This window comes from Triturus cristatus, chromosome 2_2 (assembly GCF_964204655.1).
Source record: "Triturus cristatus chromosome 2_2, aTriCri1.1, whole genome shotgun sequence".
NCBI classification, from domain to species: domain Eukaryota; kingdom Metazoa; phylum Chordata; class Amphibia; order Caudata; family Salamandridae; genus Triturus; species Triturus cristatus.
The window spans coordinates 355,561,385-355,576,612 of NC_140582.1; the positions used below are offsets into that span (position 1 = coordinate 355,561,385).

General features: G+C 43.9%; 1 protein-coding gene across 1 annotated transcript in view; it reads left to right on the plus strand.

Annotated features, from left to right (window-relative positions):
• ALPK1 (alpha kinase 1) overlaps positions 1 to 15,228 on the plus strand; it is a 348,019-nt gene that overhangs the window by 213,811 nt on the left and 118,980 nt on the right. Inside the window, exon 6 of the mRNA XM_085641431.1 lies at positions 3,149 to 3,347. Within this exon, the coding sequence (XP_085497557.1) occupies positions 3,149 to 3,347 (199 nt within the window). The remainder of the gene's footprint in view (positions 1 to 3,148; positions 3,348 to 15,228) is intronic.

A 15,228-nucleotide genomic window follows, 5' to 3' on the forward strand; every position in this document is an offset into this window, starting at 1 on the left:
CCCGAGACTTTCAGGGTAGGAGCGGAGCGTAGCGCCCCACCTATTTTGAAAATTTCGCGAGGATTCGTCGACCGGCGCCAAAGTTATTCCAAATAGAATGTTGCGGATTTCCTATGGAAACAGGGTCCTAACTATAACTACCTACTGGCGACCGCCAGTAGGTAATATATATATATATATATACACACACACACACACACACACACACACACACACACACACACATACATTTTAGCCCATATCTATGCCGGTTTTTAATATTTGGCATTATTTGTTTACTGGCAGCAGAAGGCTTTCTTCTGGGCCTGTTTGCAGGTGTCAACAGCATATAGGGAATGCAAGAACGTAATTACATTTCTTGTGGGAGGATGAGTAAATTCCAGGTTGCTGCACTCTCTCATCGAATTCATTACTTAAAGTCTTGCTCTTCCTGGATGCAGTTGTTATCACAGTACATAAAGTGTTTCTTGTGAACAGAACCTGAAGCCGTATTAAAATAAGTGCCCCAGGAATGCAACGGGCGTAGGTGCCACTTTGCGCACCCCCGGGGCACTTTAGTATTATAGAAGGGGGCGCAGATGCTTGTGCGTCCCCTTCACTAATACCAATAGCGCTGGAGCACTTAAAGCGCCAGCGCTACCTTCAGAGGGTGTTCCCTCTTTTGCATAGGGGCGTGCCTTATGCAAATCAGGGAATTCCTTTGACTCTACACCCACGCCATATTACAGACATGGGCACAAAGGCAAAGAAGCCCTCAGGAAGCGCACTGACAGTGCGCCATTTAAAAGGTAACCATTACAAATTAATGGGGTAACCCAATAAACGTCACAAGACCTGGGTACAATGCAGTAATGAAAAAAGTGGTCCATGACTGCTTTAGAGAAGAATAAATTATAATTGATCATGTGTGTGTAGCTCAAATAACACAAATAAGCGAGAGGGGTCCCACTACACCAAGGGGGACAGGACACCAACAAAAGACACTATGTCAAATGAAAAAGATCCCCTTGGGTTTCTTTATGAAGCATACATCGAATCACTCACATTCACTCAATAGAACAAAATGTTTGCACCAAACAGAGTCTGAAAATACAATATAAAAAAAATATCTAAAATATTTTTTATTTATGTCATAAAATCATTAAAAACATATTATCCACATACCAAATGGGAGAACCTAAAGATCCTTAGGGAAGTGAATGAACAACGATGTATTGTATGTCAAAGGCACTCAAGACATATGAACCAAGATGGTAATGTTCATAGATGGATATGCAGTGAGCATTTAATTTTCTTCTTCTGCTCAAGTCCAAAGTTATTGCCAATGCCTTCGTGAGCCCGAGACTCCTTTATAATAACAATTCGTTGAATGAATTCTTCCTACAGGTCTATAAAAAAAGCAACGCGTTTCGGTGGTATCTTGTAATTCCCCACCTTCTTCAGGCTAACAAAATACTTATAGTAAATCTCCCAAAAAGCTGTATCTGCTTTAGGGTAGATCGGAGGCTTGGCTATCTCTCCTTTATCAGTAAAAACTTCTAAGCACAGAATATAGCTTGCTCATATTTCTCTGTGTGGGGGGACACAGTCTCCTCCCTTTCATAGGATCCTCGAGGGTGTCAATAATATATGAGTCAACCAATTAAGGTTAATTAATACGGGGCCCAGCCTCATCCGCTAAACTGATATTCGGGTCCTAGCTTGTATGACCACAGAAGCTATGGTCATCGTTTGGAAACCTGTATAGCCACAATAATACTTCATAAATTGTTTTCAATGTTCTTCATACGATTTACCGGGACTGAAAAGTCTCACGGCCTGCTTCTATTCTCTGTGCGTGTCTGAGCCAAGTGGTGAAAGAGTGACAAGTGCATATACTAAAAAGACACACACGATTCCAAGTTATTTTAAGGGCGGGCCAATAGAGATAGTATAAGATTTGTAGCAGATGGCGTTTCGACCTTCGGGTTACTGGGAGGTTATCATCAGGATGGGGGACTGTTATTCTAACACAGAAAAAAGACCAGCATTTTTTAGTGGGTGTAGAAATCGTCAAGTGACCCACGACGAGTACATAAGGGCAACATGTGCCCTGGTTCTCGCTCAGGAAATGGACAATACTGGGTCCTTAGCTACAGGATACATAGGTAGGGCAGGAACCACTAATCAAGAGGTCTGTAATTTGTTTAAAGGTTGAGATCCCTAATGAGTAACTACAATAGTGGGCAAATGGGACTGCAACTACCCATGAATGGTAGTTGGAGCAAAGTTCCCATGTGAGTCTACACATGAGAATATGAGCCACAATAGATAACCAAGTAGTGCATACTCATCAGATTCAACCAAGAATATATACGATTGAATATAGTATATGAGTCTCTCAGTACTGGAAGCAAGCTGAACCTGAGCAAAACTTGTCTTGTGTTGCTTGTGCTCTAGATCAGAGAGGACCTGGCCTGGCAGTTCGGGCTGGACTGTTCCGAGTGGAGCAGGGTCAAGGCTTATTTGCTAATGGCTGGGTCCAACCTGAGGTGGCATGGTGGGCCAAAGAACGATGTTCGGAATACTACCCGAGAGACTGCCAATGGTTATACTTATTGCAAGCATTCCTCCCATTACCTTTTAGATGTTTGACTACAATTGTGCCTCCATTCTGCTATGAATTTGGAACATTTAAATGGAATGGGTGCTGGAGGACAGGATTCAGGTAAGTGTCAGAGCTGGACCTGTTTCTAGTGCTAATGAGATTCAGGACACATTCCAAAGTAATCTGCATGGCCTGGGTTGCTTCCTGCTAATACATGTTGGTTAATTTTCATAAGTGCTATTAACTCTAATCACCACTTTGGACTTTCCTCTGTTCACAATCTGAGGCAAACTTTGAGGATGCCTTCTAGTGATCCGCAATTTGTAATTTAAAAAGCGCAGCCTTCATTTCAGGTTTGTGATTGGGACAAATATCTTTACCCATCACCACCTTTTCCCCCCATCACTCATATGTGAGATTTGTGGCAACACCTAAAGAGAGGTTACCTACATTAGGACAACCACCCATCCAAACAGTGATATTTAGGTATGAGATTTTCTGGTTGCTTCGTTGATACTTGATATTTAAAAGGAATATCTTATATTTTATCATCCTACCCAGGTTTATTTGAAAACTTCAATTATGGCCAAAGAATATACTACAGCAGCAGCCATAGTGTTCTTGACAGATCGATTTCTGTACTGGATAGATGCATCCAGAAATCTCCTGCGGGTGGCAAAGGGCCTGCACAAAAGAAGCCCCTCGACTCCTATAGCACCACAGGTGGTCATCCGCCAAGCCCGTGTCTCTGTAAATACAGGTGATGTAACTCTCAATGTTGCTCTTACGTTGTTGACTTTGCTTTGTTTCATTTGACTTTCAAGAGCGAATGTTTTTTTTGTTATGTTAAGTTAGAAGCATTTGTATACTATTTTTGCTGGTACTAATAGAAAGCATTGTAGCATTGTTGTAGGAAGAACACCTGTACTATAATAGAATTACCTTCTCAAAGCCTCTACAATCCTTCCCCTTACCAACACAAAGACTAGAAGTGAGGGGTTACATTGTCAAAAGACCTGTTGCAATTTGTGTAAGGGTGTGGAAAATTCTCATTAGAGGTCTTGTTCTCTAACAAATTTCCTAAGCCACTTTCTCTATCTATCTATCTATCTATCTATCTATCTATCTATCTATCTATCTATCTATCTATCTATCTATCTATCTATCTATCTATCTATCTATCTATCTATCTATCTATCTATCTATCTATCTATCTATCTATCTATCTATCTATCTATCTATCTATCTCTCTGTCTCTCTGTCTCTCTGTCTCTCTGTCTCTCTGTCTCTCTATCTATCGGTCTCTCTATCTATCGGTCTCTCTATCTATCGGTCTCTCTATCTATCGGTCTCTCTATCTATCTGTCTGTCTGTCTGTCTGTCTCTCTGTCTCTCCCTCTCGCCCTGTCTCTCTGTCTTATCTATCTATCTATCTATCTATCAGTGACGGCTGGTGGAATTTGAAACTGGTGTGGCGTATGCAAAACAAATCATCATATGCGAGCGAGCGCAGCGAGCCAGCACAACGGCAATAAGGGGGTTTCGAGTGGGTTCTCCCCTGTGAAGAAATTAAAAAGAAATTGACATCTTTTTGGTGAGATTTTCAGCACTATTTCTGTGATAAATGGGCTAAAAATTCAGTTTGTCTAGGCATTCATAAAAGAAAACTCATACATTATTTCAGAGAATTTCTGGGTTGCTAAGAAAGTCTGACTTCTGAAGATGGCTAGGGTACTAAGCAAGACTGCTTTGGCTCTACCCATTCCCATAGAAAACACTAGTTAGTGATGTGAACAAGTTCAATGGACAAACCTGGGGTCTAGGGAGAGTCCCTCTTCTGAGAAATAAATTAAAAAAAAGATTGGCAAATGGTGTATTTTAAAGCAAATGAATCCAGTGATAAAGCAAGGCTTATTAAGCAGTGGGAATGTATAGTCTTGAAATATTAAACACATTAAAAACTGGCCCGTATCTTCTTACATTAATTTGTTCAACTGTTACTGTAATATGTAAATTGTTCTGCATGACAACTTTAGCACTTGAAAATATATGCTTGCCCAGTGTCTTGCACTGCATGCAGCATTAACTTTGGAAAAATATGCTCTAACCAGACTTCGGGAAGCACCCACAGCTGCTGGCTGTAACCAGTCATATAGAAATATGTGCAGACAGGTCTTTAAGTGAGATGAAAATAGTGGGTGCTCCCTATAAAGGAACATGCCAAATACATTTTTGTGATTCCCATAGTGTGCCATCAGACCGTAAAAGCTGGAGACTTCATTTGAGTTCTCATTACAACTTTCCTGATAACTCCGATTCGGGTGTTAATGCGATTGCAAATCTTGCTGCAAAACCTGGTTTCCCCCCCAGGCATGTTAAACCTCTTGAAGCAGAGAGAACATTTGCATACAATTGACCTTTCACAATGACATGGACAAAAATGCACAATATTAGACTTATTGCATTGCTAAGATACAACTATCTTAACAAATTCTTACTATGTACCCAATAAATTATGGTGCCTAGTCTTGCTATATTATCAGCATTTGTATAACACATTTACTCTATTTGCATGGCCTCGTATAGTCCTTCTAAATCTTGAAGGTGTCTTTCTACAGAGGTACATGTGTTTTTCCATGACTGAGTCGCGGTGGCCAAGTATCATTTCTGGCCAGTCGGATGATTATTCTGTTCTGCATTGTGTTTAATGGTGGTACCACTGAAGACCACTGTGCTGTCTTAATGTAGTTGTGTGAGGCCTTTTAGACACTGTCCAAACCACACATAGCAATTTTCATTTCCGGCACAAATAAGCATATTATGAGTACGTAGTCATCTTGGTACACAAATAAAATGTACCAATTTCAAATGTAGTGCCCTCTTCTAATCATAAAAATAGGGAGGCAGTATATTGGGGGCAACAGTAGGTTATACATGTATAATTGCCAGTCAGCCTGGCTCGCTGCTATCTTTCACCTTTCTGTATCATCTTTAGCTGGACTTCTTCTACTGTTGACCATCCCCTACCTCTCTTATCCAGTGATATTCTGTGGCCTTTTTTTACTAGGACACTTTATTGCTGTCTTCTCCTGCCAAGTAACAGTGCATGCGGCTCAGCCCTCTTAGCCATTTTTTTTATCTTGCAGGGGGGTTATGAGCAATAGGGAAGCGTTCGGGTTCTGCCTGGATGCTTGTATATTGGGAATACCGCTCAACTATTAATTTTTAATATGTTATAATCCTGGCACATGTCCAGGTCAAATGGGAGAAGGACACTTCCTAGCCGTTACCAGTGGTGGCTGGCTTGTACCTAGGGTGGTGAGGTGGGGAAGTTATAGGGGGGGCACAAAAAAATTAATTCACTTACCCCCGCAGCACGATGTCCTCATCTCTTGTGTGTCTTGCAAGAAGCTCCCGGTGCAGGAAACTGCAGTACCCAATCACAGAATGAAAGCAGCGCCAAGATTGGATAGAGCAGACTCTCCCAGCGCACCTAAGAGCACCGGAGGCCTGCGCTTTCTCTTACCCAGCTATCTAAGACAGCTAGGTTAGAGAACTTTAAGATGCGCATGTCTGGCTGCCTGTCTCAAGATGGCAAGCCAAACAGACATGCACATTTTAAAGTGCAAAGCTCCCTGCTGCTGCCACTGGGCAGCGCTGGCCCTGCCCCGTCCTGACACTTAGTTCAGGACCGGTTGCGGAAAAATAAAATGGTAAAAGATAAACTTTTTTTTTAAAGCTTGTTTTTTTTTGGTAACATTGCATCATATCACATCATAAACATTTGTCATATACAAATTACTTGATGTCCATCATTCGATTGTGATGGTTATTCACATGCCAACCTACCTTCAGCTCCACTCACCTAGTGGATTTCTATATACTGCAGTTTACTTAAAATTTTTATATTGACCTTAATACATATACAGAAGAATTAACCCTGTCGCACACCCTCCTCCCGGCAGCGATCAGCAGCAATAGCACTCGTTATCTGGGTTTTCATGCATACTGGCATAACTAATGTAGCGTTGGTGTGGAAGGACCATTTGCATTTTCTGTGCTAGGTACCAGCGCGTTGTGAGTGGGTGATTGTGTAGGTGCAGTTTCATTGTTGCTCTGAGCTGTCATCAAGGACACTTCTGTTAGCATTTGTCCCCATTCTGTCAGATCTCTCTCGGCATTCTCATCAACTCTTACAGCCCTGAGGAGACATTCTTCCGCCACACCCCACTCACACATATCATCGCACCATCTATCCAGCGTTGGGGGCGCAGAGAGGATCCAGTTTATTGCAATACGTCTTTTTGCTAGAACCAAGCCTAACATCACAAATGTAAGCCGTATCCATGTCCCTTTCTTTGATGTTGACAATACGCCCAACAAGCACTGCTTTCTGGGGACTTCTATTTGCACTGCTGTTGCAGAGCGAAGAGTCTGCACCACCTGATTCCAGTACAACTGCAATCATATGCAATTCCATATGTAGGAATGTGGCAGGGTCTGTGCCACAGCGGGGACAGGATGGGACTAGCCCTGGGTTGAACCACTCCCTACGCTCCGGGGTCAGACATATGTGATGCAAATAATGGAATTGAATGAGCTTGAACCTAGCATCACTTGTTGCTTCAATCACCTGTGCTAGAGCACTTTTCCATTCCCCATCCGTCAATGGGATAGGTAAGTTCTCGTCCCATTTTCCACTGTCTGCTGATAAATCAGCCATACGTTCCTCCTTCAAGGCTTTATATATGCGCGAAATGAGGGCCTTGCTAGAGCCTGGACGTGTGCGACTCCTGCTGCTCCTCCGGGAAGGTAGTCCATATCTCTTGGACTGTTGGCGAGATTTTTGTGTACTGTAAGAAGTGCCCTACTGGTACCTGGAACCAATCCCGTGCCACGTTAAAGGTCAGAAAGGTTCTGTTTTGATACAGATACCCTGCCAATACGCATCCTCCCCCATATCATTTTGAGATATCTATAGATGTCTGAATGCTCTCCAATTCCCATAGCCACCAGAGCGGGAGCGCTGCAGCGTAGGGTGCCTTGCGGAGAACTAGTGTGACTGCCTGTTCCCAGGCTTCAGCCACTTGCCATACTATATGGGGGCAGTCTTTGGGGACCCTTGAGCCCACCATTAAGAACCTTTGGAACCGTGATGCATCAATCCAGTCTCCCAGTAGCTTTTATTCCATTGTGCGAACTTCTATATCAATCCTGTGATGTAGTATAACCTAAAACCAGGTAAACCCAGGCCCCCTGCGTCCATGTCTAGTTTGAGCGTTTCTAGCTTAACTCTGCTCCGTCCTCACGCCTACACCAGTGAGATCAGCAGGTCATTTAGTGTGTCAAATGTGGACTTCTGGATACTGCAGAAGGAATTTTGCAGGTCATACAGGCAGTGGGACAGCATCACCATTTTTGATACAGCCACTCTTTCCATGACCGACAATGGAAGCTTGTTTTAAAATTATATTAGCGTTGTTAGTCTCGCAAAAACCCTATCCATGTTTAGCTCGTACTGGGCATCTAGCTGCTGGGCTACCTGAATGCCCAGACATCTAAAGTGGTCACATTCCCAATCCAGTCCCACCTTGGGAAGGTCCTGGGGCAACTCCTGCGCAAGGCCAGCTAGCGGGAACAGTATTGTTTTCTGATGGTTAATATGGAGGTCAGAGGCAGCACCAAAGGAGGCTAATGTCTCTAGGAGTACCGGAATCGCCTCTTCTGGCTGTCTAATGTCTAGGAGCGCGTCATCCGCATACCTATGAGACCACATGTGTGCGCCAATCTACTGCTATACTCCATGGTGACATGTCTCTCCGCAGTCTCACAGCCAGGGGTTCCATTGGCAAAGCAAAAAGTAGTGGGGACAATGTGCTGGATCTAGATCATACTTGTGGAAATTTGGGCCAAGCTTTAAGGAGCCAGGTGTAATGTATATGATGACCTCATGGACTTACAACCCCCAGAATCCAGCATTACATATTCATGTCTTTAGTGTCTTTTTTTTAATCGGGCATTGGGCAGTCTTAAAGTGTGGGCTTGTGGGTTCTATGTATTTTCCTGTACTGGAGAGCGGCTATTCTCATCACACACAGTGTGTCATCCCCTCTCTGTCTTGTTGTGATCAGTCATTTCCTTAAGTCTGCCTTCATTAGCAAGCCTCTGTGCACACTCACATAAACTGATAACTAGCCTACCACAAACTGCAACTGAGCGGCTAAGTAGTAGCACTACATGTATGGCAACTGCATACCACCCTCTTTGTGTACAAGTTTCAGCATGTTTCGCTTTACCCTGCTCCTTTATCTTCTTCCAGCTTAGCAGTGTGCTTACGTATGCAGCTCTGGAATAAATAAAGGCAACAGGCAGAACAGTCTTCTTTGGACAGTGCCACCAGGAACACAACTTACTTGTGGAAGTTGCCTACCTTTCTACCTAGATGAGATCACATCTTTTCTTCTCAACAAGTGTGATATGTTCAGATCGGTACCTAAATGCTTCACTGTCTCATCTAAGTGATTGCGATAGCAATGTGGCATCTACAACCTGGACCAATGCTCTCCACAGGAACCAAATGGACGTATCCCAATTGACCTATAAATTTGATATTCAGCTGAATCGGTATTGTACCTCCAACAGTCCATCCACCATTATTAATGAATCTCCGATGGACATGAACATGTCGTTAGGGTACAACCAGAGAGTCTGCTCAGTGGTGCCCACTCTTATGCCCACTTGGAAGCTATGCAGTTTGTATATCAAAGACTAAAGAGGAGTGAGGAAAGCCATGAGCCCTAATGGGTGGCCCTCTTCAATGTCCAAGTCTTGGATATTATGGCACTAGTCATGAAGCTTGCCAATATCAGCATTTATAATAGCCTACCAAACTAAAACATATGGGACCAAAATATATGTATTCTGGCACTCTTACAAAATTGTTCCAGCATACCATGTCAAAAGCATTTCCTGTATCCAGGAGGTCATAATCACCATGTAAGTGTTAGACCTGGCATCCCCAGGGTGGTCTACCCCTAGACTTTTTTCCTTTTGCCTCCCCATTTTGCTGAGTCTTTTTCTTGGCCTTAGGACTCTGAGCACTTTATCACTGCTAACCAGTGCTAAAGTGCACGCGCTTCGCCCCTAACCATGGTGACAATGGTCTATATTTAATTGGTCTATTTGATTTACTAGTAAGCCTCGTGTAAGGTGGTATACCATATGCCCAGGGTCTGCAAGTCAACTGCTACTAGTGGGTCTCCAGTACTGATTGTGCCACCCACAAAAATAGCCTTTCAAACCTGGCTCAAGACTGCCACTGCAGCGCTGGTGTGTGCAGTTTACTGTCACTTTTACTTGCCATTTAAAACTCCTTGCCAAGCCTTAAACTCCCCTTTTACTACATATAAGTCACCCCTAAAGGAGGCCCTAAGTAATCCTAAGGACAGGGTGCTATGTATGTAAAAGGTAGGACATGTACTTTTATGTTTTGCATGTCCTAGTAGTGACAAACAGCCTATTTCGATTTTCACTACTGTGAGGCCTACCCATCTTATAGGCCAGCATTGGGAATTTCTGAATACACTATTAAGCTGTAATTCCTGATCAGAGAGGAGTAGCTTTTCATGTTTCATATCTTTGGAATGGTAATGATAAATCCCCCTACTGGTGAAGTGGAATTAAACATTACTGTTTTAGAAATGCCACTTTTAGAAAGTGGACATTTCTCTGCACTTATCGCTCTATGTGCCTGACAGCCTGTCTCCAATACACGCCTGGGGTAGGTGACAGCTGCACTTTGTGCATTCCCTCTAGACAGCCACAAACACAGGAAGATGAGGTTGATCTGCATTCTGAGCACTCATCTGCATTAATTCGTATTCTGATGGGTCTTCCTGGGCAGAGAGGAATGCGAGGGGATGACACTTACACTTCAATAGGTAGTGTCCTGTCCACAAACAAAGCACTTATTTACCCACATAGATAGCCTGGCAGACAGGACTGGGTTGAAAGGGATCCTTGTGCACTTTAGAGAGCTGCTTTGAAGCCAGCCCCTACATCAAAGGCACATTTGAGTATAAGTACTGGGTCCCTTACCTCCTAAAAGCAGACACTTCTGCATCTTGAACTGAACCTCTGTCAGAAGGACTGCTGCGCTGCTTAAAGAACTCAACTGGACTGCTTTTCTGGAAGGACTGCTTTTCTGCTTGTTGCCCTGCTGCCTGCTGCTCTCTGACTCTGCTGAAGGAGTGCTGGACTATGCCTTCCCTCCAAGTGATCTCCAAGAGCCTGTTGCCTTGTCTCCTGTTCTCTGAAGTATCAATGACACAAAAGACTCCGTACAATTCTGCTGGTGCTTCCGGACTCTGCCTTCTGTGAGTCCTACCCTTTCCTGAGGTTCCCTCTTGAAGTTCTGGGCCTCAGAAGTGGGTGCTGCAGCTGTTTTGCTACAAAACTGAAGCATTTTCAGCCTTACGCTGATCGTAACCAACTCATCATCCTTCGATGCCGACGCAGAAGCTGTTCGACAGTGGTTTTACAGCCTGCACGGCCCGACAACGACGCTCTGCGCAATTCACCAGCAATGCATTGCCTTAACCTCGGTAAAGGTCGTTGATGACGCAGAGACCCGAATACGTAAAAAAGATCGACTCATCGTGACCTCAACGTTGACACTTTGCTCCATCGAAGGTGTTTTCTCAGTGGACCCTGCCTGGGTCCTGTTTCCGGCCTGAACTTTGGATTTGCACCTTTTCCTTGTGACCTCAAGTAACTTTTTGACCGCTAGTGACTTCTAAGCACTGTTTTTGCATGTAATCTTCAAAAATTCATATCACGACTTCTACAGAATGGATTTCTGTTGTTTAGGTCTTGTTTTACTCAGATAAGTATTCTCTATTTATTTAAACCTGTTTGGAGTCTTTTTGTGGTGCATTCATTGTGTTGCGGTGTGTTTTACATATACTTTAAACGTTGCCTCTTTAGATTAACCTGGCTGCTTTTTGGCAAGCTACCAGAGGGTGAGCACAGGTTATCTTTTACTGTGTATCTAGCATACCCTGACTAGAGTGGTGGTTCCTGCCCAACCTGGGTGCATACCTCAGCAAATCGATAATCCCATTTCTAACAGTAAGGAAATGCATCTTTTTTGCATGATCACCCCCACAGTTTTGGACTGATGCTGATGGGTTTTCGACTCTGAAAGTGCACTGAAGCCTGCTAACCAGACCCCACTGCTTGTGTTCTGACCCTCAGAAGTATATGTTGGATTGGCCTCCACCTAATTGGCATAGGTTAAATTGCTTGCAAGTCCCTAGCATATGGTACCAGGACTACCCAGGGCTTGTAAGGTGAGATTGACTCCAGGGACTGCAGCACTGATTGTGCCAGCCTGAGAGTGAAAAGTAAAATATGGCTCCCAGCCTGGCACTGCAGACTGGAAGAGCAGTTTTAAACTGCTACCTCGATTTTACCGTTTAAACCAATGACAAGGTCTACACCTCCCTTTTAATATATACGTTACCCCTAAGGTAGGACTATCAAGTCTTAGGGCAGGGTCCTTATAGTAGTAAGTGGGGCATGTATTATTAAATGTTCTAACTGTAAAAAACTCAAATTGTAATTTTTATTCTGGAAGGGCTGTTTGCCACTTTGGTGAGTGCAGGGTTAAACCCTGACAACTCACCTGTGCTAACATCTGAATGGGGATTCTAAGGTTGGTACTTCAAGGTACCAAAACAATTGTTGCATTAAACTTCTCTTGGAAACTTCTCTTGGTGCCCAAGTTGAATGTAATGTAACCTTTGAGAAAATGTAGCTTTTATAAAGTTGCAACTCTGTTGCCCAAGTTTACCACTGGTGGCACCATGACAGCCTTCTGCCCTCCTGGGGAAAAATGTGAATGACTCCCAAGAAAGGGAACAATAGAGGTCTGCCTTGGGAAGAAGTGTTACCTCTCCCTGACACAAAGCCACACATGATGTGAGCCCAAAATGCAAGTTTCAAAGGGGAAGTCGACTTTCAAGGGCAAATTTTAAACACACACATGAGGGGCCACTCTTGTTCAGATAGAAGGTTTGGCATCAGGGACAGAGAGGTGAAAACAGTTGCCAAACCAGTTTTCTCGTGGGTATGTAGCCACACATCTAGCGTGGGCTACCAAGCTCCACACACTGAGAGAGGGTTTCCACCATCCTTGGAGTGAGCGTAATAATGCACTCTGGGATAGCTAGTTGCCACATATTTCAGGGAACCATCATCATGCGGGAGGAGACATGGTAGTCCATTGGTTAGTAACCGCCGCATTTGCAAGGGCACTTTTTGGGCCTAAATATGGCCCCCCTGGCATCCAGACCTCAGATCCCATCTGGTCTTGAGAAAGGACTGAAGAAGGAATGCCCTGCTGTTCCCTGTATCTGGCTCGAGATGCTGCAACAAAGACTGAATTGCACCTGCTGCTCCTTGGGCTTACAGAGAGGACTATGTCTGTGGTGCCTGGCATGAGGAAACGTTGCTCCCGACCCCCATTCAGAAGAGGTGATCTCCAAGGGTGAGTTGTCTGACTTTCTCTTACAGCCCCAGGGCCACAAAAGCTGAAGAAGCCCACCTTGGCTTGCCAGTAGCCACAATCACTTGATTGCCACAGACTGCCGATCTGCAGCCTGGGAAACTGAGTCCTAAGACTCAAAAGTTGCAACAAAGTCTGTGGGACCTTGGAGAGTCAGTGGGGTGCAGTTTGGTCACCCAAGATGGATACTAGCTTTCACCAAAGGGAATCACTGGTTTTGCTGTGACCAGAGACCATTAGTCCAGTGGCAACTGGACTTTAGATGGACTCACCAGGAATTTGAGGGACATCAACCCCTGTGGGAAAGTCGCCTCACCAGGGCTGAGGAGTAGCCCCAGGAAGGCTGCTGTTGACTGCACAGCACCCTCAGCATGTAACAGCATCTTCAGCATCCTGTATCCATTACATCAGGACCACTGCATTGAAGGTCATGGCTGTTTGCCCATAGAGTTTGGAACTGGACTTGAGACTTCTTTTGTGATATGGTAGCTATTCTATAAATCCTTACTGGCTGCCATGACCTCCTTCCTGCTGGTGTTGTTAGCCCAAAGTGGGCCAGAGTAGCTGAATACAATTTTCAGACGTTTTACAAAGTTTCTGTTAACCGCAGCATTTGCCAATGCTTGTTGACGATTTTCCACAAAGAAAATGCATGGGCCCAGCAGCAGTACACTGCTACCAGCCTTCTGCTCACTTCTTTTTCTGTGCATGGCTCCCCTACCTCCTTTAATCTTAATTTACCATTGGAAAATGGCAATCGTCCACTGAACAGTAAGTTGAAATAAAGTAAGCTGAAGAATAGCAAAACAAATTCAAGGTGGGTGCTGGCGCATTACCTCAAACGTGTACTCATGCATAGACATGGGTGCCAATATTGGAATGGTTTTTGTTGTACTTCATGGGAAAACCCAATCCCAGATGGTCACCATTAGCATGCGTGGGGGGCCACCTTGCAATATATTTTCTTATGAATTACAACAAAAAGCATTTTAAGATTGCAGCCTAGGTGTGTACGAGCAGGTGTATGAGTACTGATGCACCACAGACAATCTTGGAATTCTATTTATACTTTATTATTAATTTAACATTCCAAGATAGCTGGCAGCTGTTTTCAAGTGGTTAATTAATAATAAAGTACGTACAATGTTAACACAAACAAGCATCGTCAAAACCAATACTTCGGCCCTGAAGACGAGACCTATTAGCTTTACTAGTGCTTGTTTTTACACAACTAGAAGATCTCAAGAGACGCCAAAATCCAGTACACCTATCTCCATTGGTGCTATCTCCCTGTCACTGTTGGGGATGTTCTTTTGTTGTGCTCTACTCATAAGCCTGGTCATGACCAGGGGGGTTCCTTCGTTTGAGCGGAGAAGCATCGCTCCACTTAAAAATTTCTCCAAAGATGTAATTAATTACCATTTTATTTTTCATCCCTGTTAGACCTGGCATATCTGGGCGTGATTAGCCCTGACTTTTTGCCTCTATCTCCTTTGTTTTTAGATTCTTTGGGTACTTTGCCACTGCTGATCAGTGTCAAAGTACAAGGGTTCCCTATGTAAAGTACAATGGTAATTAGTTGGCCCTGATTGGTATGTTTACCTTACTAGTAAAAGTTCCTAGTGATGTGCACTGTGTGTGCAAGGGCTAGTAATGCAAAGGCGTGCAGAGAAGGGAACTCAGGCCTTCAGTGTAGGGCCTGCGTGCAGAGTGCTAAGTTAGCATGTAGTCCTGACAAGTGTAACCCCTTGTCAGGCCTAACTTTCCCTTTTGCGTACACAGTGGGCACCCCTGTGGTAGGTCCTGGGTAACCTCTGGGCAGGGTGCAGTGTAGGTAAAAGGCAGGACATATACTGAGATGTGTGTTATGTTCTGACAGTGACAAACACTCCATTTCGTTTTTCACTGGTGAAAGGCCATTCTGCCCATAGGACAGAATGGGGGAAGCTGGGTGTTGTGTTTGTTAGCCTAGTTTCCTATAAGTTTAAAAGGGAGAGGTGAAGTTTAGTATGTATGAACTCACAGTGTCATAACCACTGATCCCATTAAGGTGCGCACGCGCACCTCTATTAAT